The sequence below is a fragment of the Leptonychotes weddellii genome, chromosome 1 (assembly GCF_054177405.1).
Source record: "Leptonychotes weddellii isolate Sample4059 chromosome 1, ASM5417740v2, whole genome shotgun sequence".
Taxonomy (NCBI): domain Eukaryota; kingdom Metazoa; phylum Chordata; class Mammalia; order Carnivora; family Phocidae; genus Leptonychotes; species Leptonychotes weddellii.
This window is the reverse complement of record NC_138369.1, coordinates 17,086,598-17,102,639: the sequence shown is the minus strand read 5'-3', so window position 1 is coordinate 17,102,639 and position 16,042 is coordinate 17,086,598. Positions and strand designations below refer to the sequence as shown.

The following is a 16,042-nucleotide window of genomic DNA, read 5'->3' as shown; positions in this document are numbered from 1 at the left end:
TGGACACAAGAGATTGAAATTAACATCACCGAGAATGAGACCTATCCCTGTGGATATAATGCACGGAGGACACATCACGTAGGTCATATTCCTGCCCAAACTGCAATGCCTGAAGCTGATCATGACACAGCATCAGACAAACCCAAATCGAGATATTCTGTACAACAACTGGCCCGTCCCCTCCCGTATCAAGAATGTCAAAGTTATGAAGGGAAAAGAAGGGCCGAGGAATGGTTGCAGACTGAAGGAGACACATGAGGCATGACAACTAAATGCAATGTGTGACCCTGGACCGGACCCAGACCTGCTCTCTAGAACCCGCACCCCCATTTGGGGACAGGGTTACCTAGGGGGGGTGGCTGGCATGCCTGTCATGATTATAGAACAGTACCCCTTGGCTATATGCTGAACTTATTAATAATAGTCACATATAAGATACATGTGGATGTTTGGTGCCGAGACATGAGAAATGCTTGATTTGCCGGGCTGTGTCTGGGCTAAAAGGCAGAATCACTACATGGGTCCCCAAATGTTGAGAGTCCCCTTTGAAGGCTCAATGATCAGGAGGCCAGGTGTTGCAGACATGGATGTAGATCGACGGTGTGTGTGTGTGTGTGTGTGTGTGTGTGTGTCCCACATCACCCTTGTGAGTGCTCACTCCTTAGAGCAGGGCTGGGGCTGCTGTGTGGTGTGGCGGGTCCCCGACGAGAGAGAAGGAGGCCCACGCTTAGTGCAGCTGCAGCACAGACAAGCGGAGGCCAGGGAGTGAGTGGATACAATATTTAATAAACTTGCTATATATGCTTGAAGTTCAGCCTGCCCTGGTACTCACACCTCTTGGGCAGATGGTCTGGGTCAGGGTGGACAGCCCGGGTGGATGTGGGACTCCACCCACTCTCAGCCTGTGCTCCTCTAACTTGAACGGCGGCTGTATCTGTCTGTGCCCCAGTGATAATGGCAGTCCATCATGCCCGTCACCGTAGGAGGTGAGACTCTGGGGCCGTGGCCATGCCAGGGCTAGCAAAGATTGGAGCGGGGGGGATCATTGCCTGGGACACAAGAGCGAGATTTGGGGGCACCAGGGATGGGCAGGAAGGTTAAGGCTGATGGTCTAGCTGCCAGCAAGCCCCAGGGGTGGGGGTAGGCAGACAGCTCAGAGGTGAACCTCCAGCAGGTAGCACAGGCGACGCTGGTTCTCCTGGTACATGAGATACTTGCTCTGGGAGAATTGGGAGCTGCAGAACTCTGCACAGAGCACAGGCCGGCCCTGGGGCACCGCCACTCGCTGGCCATCCAGCTCCAGCTCAGTGTCCTGGGTTGGATCTGCAGGGCACAGCAAGGGCCATGGGTGAATCAAGGGTCACTGATCCTTGGCTTTACCAATAAGTTCTGCCACCCATACTGTCCACTTCTGCCACGGGGAACACCTGCTCATTCCCAGCTTGCAATCTCCAAACCACCGCACAGGCTGGGCCTTCTGCCTGGAATATCCATCCCATTTCTCTGCCTGGGAAATGCCTACTTATCTTTTAATGCTCAGTCATTGACACCTTTTCTTTGAAGCCCTCCTGGATGCCCAGGAGTGATGTTGAACCAGGAAATGTTTGTCGAACGACAAAGTAAATGACTAGTAAGGAGGGCTGCTTCTCTCTGTCCCTCTCGACAGCCCCTTCCCTGCCCACCTCCTCCCTGAAAGCATCCTGGTCCCCTAGCTCAGCCCCAGGCCTTTATCCTCAGGCCTGTCCAGCTTTTCGGGACTCACCAGGCTCTGTGTGGCCTCGGGCAATGACACTGTCGGAGCCAGAGGTTGGCTGTTTCAAGCTGCGCTCATCGATGGTGATGTGGTGCTCTCTGCCCAGTGCCACCTCCCCCAGGAACATATAGCCAATTTGGTGGGCTCCACAGGATATGCCAGTAACTGGGCCACCCAGGGAAGCTCAGCATGGGCAGCCTGGCCCTCCTACCTGACTCCCTGGCCCCTGCTCTGCTGCACTATTATCTCCTCTGGCTTTGTTTACCCAGCCCAGAAAAGTGCCCCCTCTTCCTGCATCCTTAAAAACACCCCCTTGTCCTGGCTGTGCTCCCTCCCACCCCTCCCCTATTCCTTGGACCCCAGAGAGCAGCCCTCTGCAGCCCCTGCCCCCCACTCCAAGGTCAGCAATGGGCTCCCAATGACCAAATCCAGGGTAGACGCCTTTTCTCTCTGGCCTGTTCTGCTGATTTTGCCAGTGGCATCCTTCACCCCCGACCCTGGGACCCCCTTGCACTGGCTCTCCCGAAGCCACCCTCTACTCCTTCTTAGGCTTCTCTTCCCTCCTGGTGGACCCCTTGACCTTGGGCAACTTCAGATATCCTAGAACATCACTCCCATCCAGCCTCTCTTGGCTTGGTGGGTGGTGTGGGTCTCCAGCGATGGGCTGGCTGAGAACCCAGTCTGGGGAGGTCTCCTCAGTGAGGACACCTCTGGACAGAAACTTGGGGGTCATCAGAGATACCTCTGACCCTATCACACAAGCTGCCCATCCCACCTCTCATACATCCCTCTCATGGATTCTCTCTTCCCCCACCTCCACTGCCTGGGCTGGGTGCCCATCACCTCTGGCCTGGGTGAGAGCACGGCTTCCCTGTGCCTCTGGCCCCAGCTGCCCTCCCCATGGTTGCAGAAGCTGCTGTATACAAGTCTGGTTAGGGGCCCCATCACTGTCTGGATAAACTCCCTTGATGCTCCAGGCCCCAGTCCCCACCCAGAACAGGCATTTGCTCAGATCTTTATCATCAGGCTGTGTGCAGAGGTCCTGACCTGCTGCAGCCTCCCAGGCTTCGTGCCTCCTCCTAGCTTCTTGACCTCCAAGCCTCCTCTTTCACCACCCCTCCTCCCCCCCACCCCTGGCTGGCACACTCATCCTATCTGCATCACCTTCTCCGGGAAGGGAAGTTGCCTGGGGCTTCTGACCTGTCCCTGACCAGCTGCGCTTCCTCTGAGTCCCCGCCCCCCCTTCCCCAGGGTGCCCCGCTGAGTGCTCTGGTCAGTAGCCACTCAAGGATTCCTCTCCTGGATCCACCGCGAGTTGGGCAAGCACTAGGCCCAGTCCTCCCTCGTGTCCCGTGCCGGCCCCGGGCTTGGCCCCGCGGGGTACCTCACCATAGCCGGCTGACTTGCTGTTCTCTGAGGCGAAGCAGATGCCCTTGCCAGCGCGGCCGCCGGAAGGTGGCATGACGCGGAGCCCACCGGTGAGGGTGGCGGCCACCAGCGCCACGTTGATGCCATGCCACAGGAGCTTCCGATTACCCAGCTTGGAGTGGGCCTGGAACCTGTCTCCCTGGAGGGAAGGGGGTGGGGGCAGGGAGGGTCACGCTATCCAAGCTCAGGTGTTTCTCCCTGCTGTTCAGAGGGTGCGACCAAGGCCAAAGGCCCCTCTGGCCAGTCACACACACTCACGCACATGTGCCCAAGACCTGGGCCTGGGGGAGGCTGAGGAGTTGTTAAACCAACTCGCTGATAGGCACATAAGCCAAGGTCATCTCCGCAAGGGGCAGGTAGCGAGGGGAATGGGTTGGGGAGACCCTCCCTCGCCTCCCCTTCTCGGTTCACTTCCCAAACATGGTGAAGAGCCGGGCACCTGTAGCTGTGGCCAGTCTGTTCTAGGTAGGCGGGTATCACCTGCAGGAAAAACAGAAGCTGGCTGCCGAGGGTGAGAGACGTGTAGACAGAACCCCACTGCGGCCTCCAGTCCCAGAGCTCTGCTCAGGCCCTACCGACGCAGGGAGAGAAGGCCAAGGGCAGGCGATTCCTCTGCATGCCAGGAGGGCAGGTGGGCAGAGGGACAGTGCCTCCTGTCAGCCTGGTTCCTCTGCGGGACCGGCCCACCTTATACTCGGGCGCCTCTGGGTCCAGGCTGGAGCTGACACTTAAGGAGCCGGTAGTCTCGGTCCAGTGCGTGTGGCACCCCCTCCACCTTCTCCTCCTCGGGGGATGCCTGCAGGGTCTGGGCCAGCTCGATGTCGGCCAGCACCTACAGTGATGGGCATGGGCGGCTTGTGTGGCCGCTTGACTCCCAGCCTCCTCCTTTCCATATGACTGGGACCATGGCCACCCCACCTGTCTGTCCGCCTCTGCACCCCTACCCCATCCACTGGTCTGGCCTTCCCCTCCCCTGTCCTTCCGGCTACCCATTCCGTCCACCTCTCTGGGCCTTCTTGGCCATCTGTCCCCCATCTCCCTTGCCCCGTCTGTCCATCTGCCCGCTGCCTGCCCCCCTGCCGAACCTCACCAGCAGCATGTCCTTCTTGGCCTGCAGGAGCTCGGGGGATTTGATGGGCGGGGGCTGGTTGTGGCTGAAGTTGTGGGGAATGACAGTGTAGAAGTGGGAGGACAGTGCCTCCAGGCTGAGGCCACCGTCCGTGGGGGCTCTCAGTGCCACCTCCAGGGCCTCCAAAGCCTCGAAGCCCCGTGCAATCTGCTGCTTGCTCAGCTTCCCTAGGGGCATCTTCTTCACATCTGGGGAGGGGGATGGGGAGAGTGGGGGAGACTCAGCCCTGCAGCCCTGCACCCTGCCCCAGGGCCCCCACCACCCTGCCTGGCCCCTCTCCCCTCACCCAGGTTCATGAGGGTCATGGCATTCTTGAACATGTCCTTGCTGAAGATGTTGGTGATGAGCTTCCGTGTGGCTGCGTCCAGGGAGCAGGGCCACACGTGCTGTACCACGGCCCTCATGGGGTCTCCGTCCACCAAGGGGTAGAGGGCACGTGGGCGGGAGCAGCTGGGCATAGCCAGAGCAGAGCCTGGCCTTAGACAAAGATTGGCCAGATTGAGGCCAGAGAGGGGAGGCCCGTGCCTGAGGTCACACAGCTTGGTAGTGGCAGAAGCCAACTGGCTGGGTCTCTCCTTCCAGTCCCCTCCCTTGTCCCAGGCCCCACCACCCTCCGGGCCACGTCACCTTCACCACAGCTTCCTGGGCCTCGTTGTCTCCCTGCACTTCAATAAGCGTGTACTTGCCTGGGTGGGCCACAAAGTGGTCCCGCTCCACCCAGCTGTTCTTGGTCTTGTCCCGAAATTTCTTCTCAAAGTCCTTCTTTGCATCCTCCAGTAGCTTGAAGTAGCTGAACTTTGACTGGCCCACCTCTCCCTACAACCGACAGCCTTCAGGGGTGTGCCCGCCACCGGCCGGCTGTGAGCATTTGTGGGCCTCTGCTCTGCCAGGCCCTGTGCCAAGAGCCCCTGGGCAGTCAGAGGCAGAGAGGGGGTGCAGTCACCAGCCGAATAAGCTGTGGGGACCCTGGGGAGCAGGCCGCATGTGTTGAGCAGGGAGAGGTGGGGAGGAGGTAGGTACAGGGTGGGAAGGCGGTGGCACTTACCACACGGCCCCAGCGGTTCCAGCAGGCGAAGCGGTCACCCTCTTCCAGCAGCTGGATGATGTAGAACTTATTGTTGTTGCTTCTGATGTTGGTCTGGTTCAGGGTGCATGCATAGTCTTCATGCACCTAGGGCCAGAGGGGGCGTGGGGAGGGCAGGCCCGCTTGGGCTGCCCTTGGGGGGGACAGAGTACCCGCCTGCACACGGACAGCGGTCTGATGCGGACAGGACTCACGCTGTACTGGGGGCATCAGAGGAGGCTCTGTCAGGGAAGGCTTGAGGAGGTCATGGTTCTGCCCTGCGGGACACAATCTGAGGGGACATGACTCAACTCAGGCAGTTGGGGGAAGTTCTGGAAGGACATGGCTGTGCCCTGTGTCAGGGAATCAGAGGGAGACATTCATTCTGCCCTGGGGATCTCACAGGGACACAACCCTGCCATGCAAGGGATCTCAGGGGGACATGGCCCTGTGGGGCTGCTTTAGGGGATATAGGTGAGCCCTGGGGAGGCTGAGGGGGTCAAAGTCCTGCCCTAAGTGTGGCAGGGGGAGGCCTGAGAAGCTCAGGGGCTTGCCCTGGGGTCTGAAGAGCAGACATGACCTGCCTGGATCTGATGGGATACAACCCTACCTGACCTTTGGGGTCTTGGGGGGACATAGCTTCCTTGGGACTCTGAGCTACCTGTCCAGAGCCAAGCCCTGGTGAGGTAGGGAGCAGGTCTGAGTGTATTTGTTTGTTTGTTTAAATATTTTGTTTATTTATTTGACAGAGAGAGGCACAGTGAGAGAGGGAACACAAGCAGGGGGAGTGGGGGAGGGAGAAGCAGGCTTCCTGAGGAGCAGGGAGCCCGATGTGGGGCTCGATCCCAGGACCCTGGGATTATGACCTGAGCCAAAGGCAGACGCTTAACGACTGAGCCACCCAGGCGTCACCAGGTCTGAGTGTATTTGTACCTGGGAAGGAGTAGGCTCCAAGTCAGGATTGGGACTACAGCTTACCTGAGTCCCAGGGCTGTGGCTGAGTGGGCTGGACCCACTCGGACTACGTGCTTGTCTGTGGGTGCAGCTCTGAGGGCCTCGGCGGTGGAGCGGAAGCTGTCCTCCTCCTCTGCCCCCTGCTGCCCCTTCTTTTTTTCAGGGCCCTCACACTGCACCTGGGGCTTGCGCTTTGGAGCCATGGCTCTTCTGGGGCACAGAGGGGGCCCTCAGGCTTCATGGCCTCTGCATCCCACCTGACTGGTACAGCATCAACTTGCCCCACTCTGGGTTTGCCCTTTGGTGACACCCCCCCCCCCCGACACACTGCCTCCCCTTGCCTCCATTTCCCCATTCCCTGACCCAGACCAAAACCGGCTCTCTGCACCAGTCCCCTTTCTCTTTTCCCATTCACAGGAGCCAGGCCAGGACCCTGTCCAGTCTGCCCTCGGGGCAAGGAAGAATGATTCTCCACCCTCTCTAGCAATCCAGGGTCCTGAAGAGGGAGGGAAAGTGAGAAGAGAATCTCTTCCTGCTTCTGGGCTCCTCCTCCCTGTGGGTACTGCTTGCTCCTCCCCGTCTCAGCTGACTCAGATGGACCTGGCATGGTTGCTGGGCTGAGTCACCCCAACTATGGAGGAGAGTGGGCAGCAGCTCCCAAGAGCCACACTCCTGGGACAGATCTGTCTCTCCAGAACTTGGCACCCAGAGGCCCAGAAACCCTTCCCGAGGGGTTCAAAAGTTCTGGGGTGCCAGTCAGGGTCTGAGACCTGTGGCCTTGAACTGCCAGAGGGCAAGCTCCAGTCACACCCCGTCCTGCCCTGCCCTGCAGAGGGCTGTGGGCAGGACCATAGGGCAGTCACCTAAGAGACGTAGGGACCTGAGAGAGATGGCAGTCACGGGTCTAGTATCAGGACCCCCACAGCAGTTCCAGTTCTAGGGCCTTCTCTACCAACCCTCTGTAACCTTAAGCGGGACTTGGGCAGTGATTTCCCTACAAACGCCAGAGATGGGAGCAGGGGCAGCGCGCGGCGGGGGTGTGGTTTTCCAGCTATCTGGCCACCAGTCAAGTGAGTCAGAGGCTGGACAGGCGGAGGCCAACAGCCTGTCCCATGGACCGGTGGACACTTGACTGGAATACAGCCAGTGCAGCCCCGGGGACTGACGCGTCCTTAGCGCCGCTTGTCTGGCCTGAGGCACGCAATACGTGTCAGCCCGTTGCCCAGTGACCTTGGGCCCTAGTGCAGACACTGCCTCCCCTCCTCGGGGCTGCCTAGATTCCTCCCGGTTACCTCGCGCCAGGATGGTTCACCCTGGCTCCAGCCCCCGACGGGGAGGAGTCACGCTCCGAGATACGAAACCCTGCATCTCTGACGCCTCCCAGCGTCCAAGGACCGCAAACACAGAGAAGGCCCTTCTGATCCGACCGGCCCCCGGACGTCAGCCCGCAGCAGGGCGCATGCGCCCTAGCCTTGGGCCGGAAGCGCGGGGAGAGGCTTGCTTCCTACTGGAGCCTGGCGCCCGAGCCAGTAGGAACTCTTGGAGGCGTGGTCACGAGCGTTTACCCTATGGGCGCTTGAGGGGCGTGACAGAGCTTACAGAAGGACCCAATGGAGCTGTGGGAGGCGGGACCCGCGGGGCACTGGGAGCCTATCGGGGCGCGGAGTCTTGGCCAGACCTCAGGGGTTTAGCAGCCACGTGAGTTCTCCGTGGTGGCAGCTACGCTCACGGTGGGCAGCATGTCGGCGGCAGCGGCGGCTCGAAAGCGGGGAAGGTCGGCATCGGGGCCCGGGGCCGGTGCAGGGTCCGGCAAGCGGCGGCGAAAGGTGAGCTTGGAGCTTCTGCGGAGTCCCGCTACTGGGACCACCGTCATCCCATACGGGACACCAGGGCCCCGGGCCCCTCCGCGGCTCTTTTTTTCGGGACCCCAGCTGGAGTCAGCTTCGTCCCTCTCTCTGTGGGCCAAATCCTGAAAGACCTTGCATTTGAGTCGGGGGGCCATCGCCTTTCCGGGTCCCGCGACCCTCGAGAGATCGGAAGGGGCGCTTGGTCAGTGCCGGGATGGTTGGGACGCCTGACCAACGAAAGGATTATTTAATTCTCAGGCCGACTCTGCCGGGGACCGGGGCAAGTCCAAGGGAGGCGGCAAGATGAATGAGGAGATCTCCAGCGACTCTGAAAGTGAGAGGTGAGTTCTCTTCCACCTAGGGGAAGGGAACAGTGAGGCCCAGTGAGTCGGGACAGAGCTGGGACTAGAACCCAGGTCTCTGGCCTTTTTGGCTCTTAGATCTTGGCACTTTCCTCCAGTTCTGACCCTGATGAGTAGGACTCGTCTTGAGGAGATTGAGAAGTCTCATCTCCTCTGCAGGGTCTCTGTGTGGGGAGAACCCCCAGTCCCAATGGGAGACCAGTGAGACCTCCCTGGTTCATGGCAGGGACCTGAGCACAGGGCTGGACCGGCTGGTAAGGATAGAGGAATACATGAAGAGCTTGCTAGTTCTTCATCTATTTTCCCGCAATTTCACAGTTGTTGCTCTCAATACATGCCAAGCACTGGCTTTACTATTGAGAATACAGAGATGAGCAGTCAGGTGAAGACAAAATGTGTTGCAATGGGATGTGTATTCTACAGCTCTGTGTTCTGGAGACAGGGGAGGGGACATTTAAATAGGGCTTGGAGAGATGAGGAGGAATCCCTCAGGTAGAGGCAGGGAGGACATTCAGGGAGCAGAGAAAAGTCTAGGGCTTTACATGTGTGGGAGTGGGAAATGGCGAGGATGGAAAGGCAGGTGTTGGCCGCTTTGGTGGAGGGCTTTGAATACCTCCCTCATTCTGCAGGTGCCGAGGGTGGGGCATGTTGCAGGGTTTCAAAGAAGGCTAACGGTGTCAGGCCTGAGCCTGTAGAAAGGAGGCTGTCATACCAGGGATTCTGGGGGGCCTTCCCTAAGAGTTGGCTTTAGAAATTCAGCTTCTAACACTGAGCACATGCTGGTCTTGACCTGCTCACAGAAAGACTTAATATACTTACTTTTAAGGTCACTATGGTGGGTGTGTGCCTGGCCCTGTGCTGAATACTTTTAAATGTTTAAAAAATGTGTTGTGAGTGTGGGAGATACAGAAGGAGTCAACGAAATGTGTCTGGACTCTAGGGAGCAATGGTGAAATGATGAAGCTCTGTGTGCCTAGCACCTAGGTTAGGAACTAGACCATTTGCAGAAACTTAGAAGCCCCAGCTCTGCATTCTGACTTGAGTTAATAATTTCTCTGGTTTCCTTCCTTCCTTCCCTTCTCCTTCAGCCCCGCCCCCACCCCGGTCCTCCTCCTTTTCATTTTCTCATTCAGGTATAATCTGTTTGTGAGTTTTGACAAACACATACAGTTGTGTAACTGCCACCACTATGAAGGTGTAGAAAGGTTTCATCACGCTCCAGAATTCTCCCTGCTCCTTTGTAGTCAGTGCCTCTTCACCTCCAGCCCCTGCTAACTACTGTCCCTAGCATTTTGCCTTTTCCAGAACGTTATATGAGTGGAATCATACAGTGTATGCTTCCTTTGCTTTTCTTTAGAGTTCCATTTCCCATGTGTGAACCCCTCAACAATTGATTAGTTTAGGTAAACTGAGAAGTTCTAACCTTAGCTGGATAAAGGAAGGGCAGCACCAACCCTGTCGGCTGAAGGGTGGCTGGGCACTGGGTACCAAGTGGTCTCTGGGGCCTGGTTTAGCCTTGGCTTCCTTGAGAGTTTCCAAGGTTCCTTCTGGGGACACTGTGGGCAAAGTCATAAATGAGGCTTGGGAAACAATTGGGGCATTTGACAGGGACTAGGTAATCTTCAGGCACGTGATCAGGGGACGGTTCCTGTGACCTACCTGTAGCTCCGAAGAGCAAGTCCTGGTAGGATGTGTCTTGAGTGAAGTGAGTGCTCCCAGCCGGTCCAGGGATGGGGCGTGGAAGGGAAAGCAGCACCTTCACCAGCACAAGGTCAAGCCAAGACCCAGTTAAGGTTCACCTGGAATCCCGTCCTCAAGGTAGAGGCTAGTGCTGTGGTAATGAGGGTGAGGCGGTGATGTCTCTTGGGTCCTTCTATCGGATCTAGGCTGGTGGCTGCTCCCCTGTTGGGGGTGGGGGGGGAGGTCTGCGATCTGCCTTTTCAGCTTTCCATGTTGGATCTCCTATTCCCTTTCTCATTCTTAGCTCACCCTCTTGTGTGGGGAGCACACCCTCCATCCTTTAGTGAGGTTTAGAAAAGACCAGTCCTGTGGTGCCTTGTATATCTGACAGGATCTTCACCGGTCGTCGATGGTTTAACTGGCGTGGCCTTCCAGGGGTTCACATTGCCCTTGAGGATTTTGTGTGTGTGGCTCTTTTGTCGGCCTGCTTTCAGTGTTGCTGTTGATTCCAGACCCTGCGTATGTGACCTTTTCTCAGCAGTCTGTAGAACCTGCTCTTTCCCTCTAGAGTTGAGAGATTTCACAGTGATCGTTTTGGGTTTGGGATCTCTTTTCACCCTCATGTCGGGCACTGGGTGGGTCCTTTCAGTTTGGTAGGTCACGTCTTCCGGTTGTGTGCATGGGTGATCGTTGGCGCCGAGGGCCGGCAGGGACGCGGGCGGTGAGTGGCAGGGGAAGCAGCGGGGAGGCACGGTCCCAGGGGCCAGAGGAGCGGGCTGAACCCTCTCAGAGCCAGCCCCTTCCCGCCCACAGCCTGCCTTCCAGGAGGACTGAGGAGGAGGAGGAGGAGGAACAGGAGGAGACAGCCCAGGAGAAGAAGCTGCGCTTGGCCAAGCTCTACCTGGAGCAGCTCAGGCAGCAAGGTGAGCCCGTGCACTGGGCAGGAGAGGGGCAGGGCCTGTGCCCACGAGTGCCTGCTGCGGCCACAGCTGCCTGACGGGTGACTGATGCAGGGGCCTGGTGGGCTGCCAGAGCCGCTGGTGCTGGCTGCCCTGAGGAAGGGTGGCTAGGAGACTAACGGGCCTCCTGGGGCGGGGGGCAGACCTTCAGGGGGCTTTAGCCTGATCTCTAAGTAAAGACCGGGGTTAGGCAGGAGGAGACCTCTCCTTTGCCCGAGGTAGGCCGAACTTCCCAGGGGGACGCAGCCTGAGTGTTTGGGGCCCAGGACCCAGGTGGTGGTGGGGTGGGGATGGGAAGGGAGAGGTGGAGGCTTGGCCTGGGTTGACCTGCTCTGGTCTGTGCTTGCACAGAGGAGGAGAAGGCTGAGGCTCGGGCGTTTGAGGAGGACCAGGTGGCCGGACGCCTGAAGGAGGACGTGGTGAGTTGTGGAGGGAAGGTGGTGGGAGAGAAGGGTGGGGCTGGCCCTGCTCCTGGGAGCTCACCCCTGTCCTCTCTGTGCAGCTGGAGCAGCGGGGCAGGCTGCAGAAGTCGGTGGCAAAGGAGGTAAGCGGGCAGGGCACTTTGGTGTGAGATGGGAGTGAGTCATGGGTCCCACGTGGGTTGGGGAGCACATGGCCTGACTGGGAACTCAGGCTATGGGGTATTTGCTCTGGAACATGGTGGGCACTTGGGCAGAGAGGGTCACGTGAGGGTCTGGTCAGGGTGGTGGGAAAGGATGGTGTGCGCCTGCGTGTGCATGTGCGTGTGTGTGTGTGTCTAGGGGCCTTCTTGCCCCGGCAGTGACCCAGCCCTGCCTGCCCAGATCCAGGCCCCAGCCCCGGCCGACATCCGAGTCTTACGGGGGCACCAGCTCTCCATCACGTGCGTGGTCATCACCCCCGATGACGCGGCCATCTTCTCTGCTGCCAAAGACTGCAGCATTATCAAGTGTGAGTGAGTGCCTGGGTGGGGGTCCACAGCCTGGGGGTCTTTCGGGAGGACTGGTCTATGGCGGAGGGAGTCGTCAGGGCAGACGGAGGCCCGAGAGGGAAGCTTCTGGAGGTAAGTTTGCTCCTAAGGAGGTGTTTTCTGGGTGCCAGTGGAAGCTTCTGGCTAGGAGTGGGGCTGTGAGCTCCCTGAGGCTCTGTGCAGCCCCAGGACTGCATTCCTGGTCTTCCTGGGTCCTCCCTTCGACGGCTGAGTGCTGTCTTCATCCACCCTGAGGAGAAACTGGAAGAACCAATAGCCTTGGTCCTAAAGCACCTTCCTGTCCTTCTCCTTGGGGCTTCGCGGCTGCCCTTTGGGGTTACCATCACCGTGTAACAGACGAGAAGCCTGAGGGGGTTGTACAGGGGCTCACGGTGGCTGCGCCCGATCTTCAGCCCTGAGGCCACCACTTCTCCCACAACCCCGTGCTGCCCTTGGTGGGGGCTTGCCAGCCGGTCCTAGCCTCCATCCCAGTAGCCTCTCTCTTTCCCGGTGTCAGGGAGTGTGGAGAGTGGACGGAAGCTTCATGTGATCCCACGGGCCAAGAAGGGTGCCGAGGGGCAGCCCCCCGGCCACAGCAGCCCCATCCTCTGCATGGCCATCTCCTCCGACGGCAAGTACCTTGTAAGGCAGGGTTGGCCCCGGGGGTGGGTGAGAGGCCGGGGCACACGCTGGCTGCCTGTAGCCATTGTCCCCTTGCCCGCAGGCCTCGGGTGACCGCGGCAAGCTCATTCTCGTCTGGGAGGCCCAGAGCTGCTGGTACCTGTACACGTTCACGGGGCACCGGGACGCCGTGTCGGTAGGAGCTGTGGATGCTCGTCAAGCGACGAAGTGGGCCGGGCTGGGGCGATGGGGTGAACGAGGCAGAGGGCCACCATCGTCGGAGAGCCTGCGCTCCGGTGCGGGGCGTGGCGCTGTTAAGGACACAAGGGGCTGGAGGAACCGGGGAGAGCTGGGAGGGTCTGAGCTCACAAGTCTGCAGCTGCTACGCTGTGAGCGGATGTCAGGAGGTCCTCCCTGGGCCTCACGTCTGTCTTGCCTGCCGTAGTCCAGGTCCCCTTTTGCCCCCTCTCCGTGTACCGTCAGGGCCTGGCTTTCCGCAGAGGCACCCACCAGCTCTACAGCACGTCCCACGACCGCTCCGTGAAGGTGTGGAACGTGGCGGAGAACTCCTACGTGGAGACGCTGTGAGTGTGCGCGGGGAGGGGGTGTGGGGATGTGCACCCCAGTGCACGGGTGACCCCGTCCTCCCCGCCCCCTCCCCCCACAGCTTTGGGCACCAGGATGCCGTGGCTGCGCTGGACGCCCTGAGCCGGGAGTGCTGCGTGACGGCCGGGGGCCGGGACGGCACGGTGCGCGTGTGGAAGATCCCCGAGGAGTCCCAGCTTGTCTTCTATGGCCACCAGTAAGGCTATCTGTCGGGCCGGTGTGGGGAGGGGGCTGGGGGGGGGGCGCCATGCCCCTCACTGCTCCTTTCGCCAGGGGCTCCATCGACAGCATCCAGCTTATCAACGAGGAGCACATGGTGTCGGGCGCCGATGATGGGTAAGAGCTGCCTTTTGGAGGCCTCACACCACGGCCGCCACTCCCGGCCTCACCTCCTGGAACCTCCCCGTGCGGTGCTGTGGTTCCTTTCCCCTGAGTGGCCTTTCTGCCCTACCCGGCCCCTCGCCGATGATCTCCTCTGTCTACAGCTCCGTGGCCTTGTGGGGCCTCTCCAAGAAGCGGCCACTTGCCCTGCAGCGTGAGGCCCATGGGCTGCGAGGGGAGCCGGGCCTGGAGCAGCCCTTCTGGGTGTCGTCGGTGGCGGCCCTACTCAACACAGACCTTGTGGCCACAGGTGGGTGCCCTTGGAGGCCGAGAGCAGGGGGTGGCGGGAGGGCTGGGGTGGGGGTGCTCACTGTCTCCCTGCCCACCCCAGGCTCCCACAGCTCCTGTGTGCGACTCTGGCAGTGTGGGGACGGCTTCCGGCGGCTTGATCCTCTCTGTGACATTCCCCTGGTAAGTGGGGCTTGAACACCCAGCCCGCTTTTGCCACGTTCCCGAGGCCCTGGAGCTCGTGGCCCCTGGACTTAGCCCCTTACTGTTTTTTCCTGCCAATAGGGAGGCTCCTCAGGGCAGGGCCAGCTAGGACTTCTCTTTTTTATAGTCCCAGCTCCTAGCACAGGGCCTGACTGGAACCCTTACTCCTTCCTCTCCCTTCTTCCCCCATCTCCCCTTTTCCTCTCCTCCACTCCCCACCTTGTCCTGGGTGCAGGGGAACAAGGCTGGGACAAGGCAGGAAACAGCATGTGCAGACGCATGGAAGTGATGGGCAGCCTGGTGCTGTGATGGGTTCTGCGTGGCTGGTGCAGATTGACCCCAGGCTAGGGCATGTGGACATGGGGCACCCTAAGGGAGAGTGGTAGGATGGTCAGCGGCATCTGGTGACAGTGCAGGACTTGGAGATAGTCATGGAGTCTCCAGGACCCCACAGCCAGGTGCTAGGCCCTGGGCCACCCCTGATACACGGGACGTACTTGGCGTACACTGTCTCCTTAAATCCTCACCAGCTCACTGTGAGGCTGGCGCTCTATTTCCCTCCATCTCACAGGTATGGAGGGTGAAGCCCTGAGGGGTCAGGGGCTGATCCAGGTGGCAGGAGGCAGAGCAGGGATTTAAGCCGGGCCTGCTGAGGCCAAGCCCTTGGCTGTGAAGCTGGGGCTGTGGTGTTGGGGGAGGGGGGATCTATTCTCATGTCTTCCCACGTCTCTCCCTCTTCTCAGGTGGGCTTTATCAATAGCCTCAAGTTCTCCAGCTCCGGGGATTTCCTGGTGGCTGGGGTGGGGCAGGAGCACAGGTAGGAGGCACCCTTGGAGGGGTGAGGTGGAAAGTGGCGCTGGCTGGGCCACCGGGTGGGGTGGTGGGGGCTGGGCTTGGTCTCAGCTGCTCCTTTTGTTCTGTCCCCTGCAGGCTTGGCCGCTGGTGGCGCATCAAAGAGGCTCGGAACTCCATCTGCATCATCCCGCTCCACAGGACCTCCAGGCCCGCCACTGCCGGCTCCTGACTCTTCTCCCCTTTATTTAAGTCCTTCCCAGACCAGGCCCTGCCCTCTTTGTATTAAAAGCCTCCTTCTTTGGGCCTTGTCTCTTGCAGCTTCTTGGGTAGGGAAGGAGGGTGATGGCGGAACTCTGGGTTAGAAAAGGCCAAGGAGGGACAGGGCTCCCACAGTCTCGATCGCTGAGGGCTTTTTTTTTAAGATTTTATTTATTTATTTGACAGAGAGAGACACATCGAGAGAGGGAACACAAGCAGGGGGAGTGGGAGAGGGAGAAGCAGGCTCCCCGCAGAGCAGGGAGCCCGATGCGGGACTCGATCCCAGGACCCTGGGATCATGACCTGAGCCGAAGGCAGTCGCTTAACCAACTGAGCCACCCAGGCGCCCAAGATTTTATTTATTTATCAGAGAGCGAGAGAGAACACAAGCAGGGGGAGTGGCAGGCAGAGGGAAAAGCAGGCTTCCCGCGGAGCAGGGAGCCCGATGCGGGACTTGATCCCAGGACCCTGGGACCATGACCTAGGCTGAAGGTAGACGCTTAACGACTGAGCCACCCAGGCGTCCTGGCTGAGGGCTTTCTATCCTTTTCCATGGAACTTGGGGATGGAGACCTCAGCCAGCTCCCGTGTCCTGAGTATCTTCTATGACCTTATTAGTCCAGCTCCCTGCCCATGGCTCTGGGCTGCTAGGGGTCAGAAGCTGCTGACCCCTCAGCTACGAAGCCATGGCTGTCCAGTTATGTGTCCGGGCTGGCTGTGGAGTCTGAGAACAAATGAAGACAGCTAGGCCTGCAAGTCAGGCCAACCTGCCCCACCCAGGCCAGGTCAGCTGGGGGTGGGTGGGGTGGGACACTGCACTGCCAA

The 16,042-nt window shown here is 59.6% G+C and overlaps 2 protein-coding genes across 2 annotated transcripts; one reads left to right on the top strand and one right to left on the bottom strand.

Annotated features, from left to right (window-relative positions):
* Nucleotides 1-771: 771 nt before the first annotated feature.
* Nucleotides 772-7,805, bottom strand: PARP3 (poly(ADP-ribose) polymerase family member 3). The gene is given in 12 exon segments (XM_006731740.3): nt 772-1,323; nt 1,763-1,918; nt 3,143-3,316; nt 3,565-3,661; nt 3,869-3,896; nt 3,898-4,013; nt 4,272-4,498; nt 4,597-4,730; nt 4,939-5,126; nt 5,356-5,481; nt 6,352-6,380; nt 6,383-7,805. Coding segments are annotated over 12 exon segments (1,593 nt in total). The 5' UTR covers nt 6,531-7,805; the 3' UTR covers nt 772-1,153.
* Nucleotides 7,806-7,990: 185 nt separating this feature from the next.
* On the top strand, nt 7,991-15,262 carry RRP9 (ribosomal RNA processing 9, U3 small nucleolar RNA binding protein). The gene is made up of 15 exons (XM_006731741.3): nt 7,991-8,153; nt 8,433-8,515; nt 11,030-11,139; nt 11,527-11,594; nt 11,678-11,719; nt 11,979-12,105; nt 12,642-12,766; nt 12,849-12,941; nt 13,229-13,329; nt 13,413-13,547; nt 13,625-13,687; nt 13,837-13,982; nt 14,064-14,143; nt 14,908-14,981; nt 15,095-15,262. Exons 1-15 carry the CDS (start codon nt 8,067-8,069, stop codon nt 15,186-15,188), a joined length of 1,428 nt encoding a protein of 475 aa, XP_006731804.2. The 5' UTR covers nt 7,991-8,066; the 3' UTR covers nt 15,189-15,262.
* The last annotated feature ends 780 nt before the right edge of the window (nt 15,263-16,042 follow it).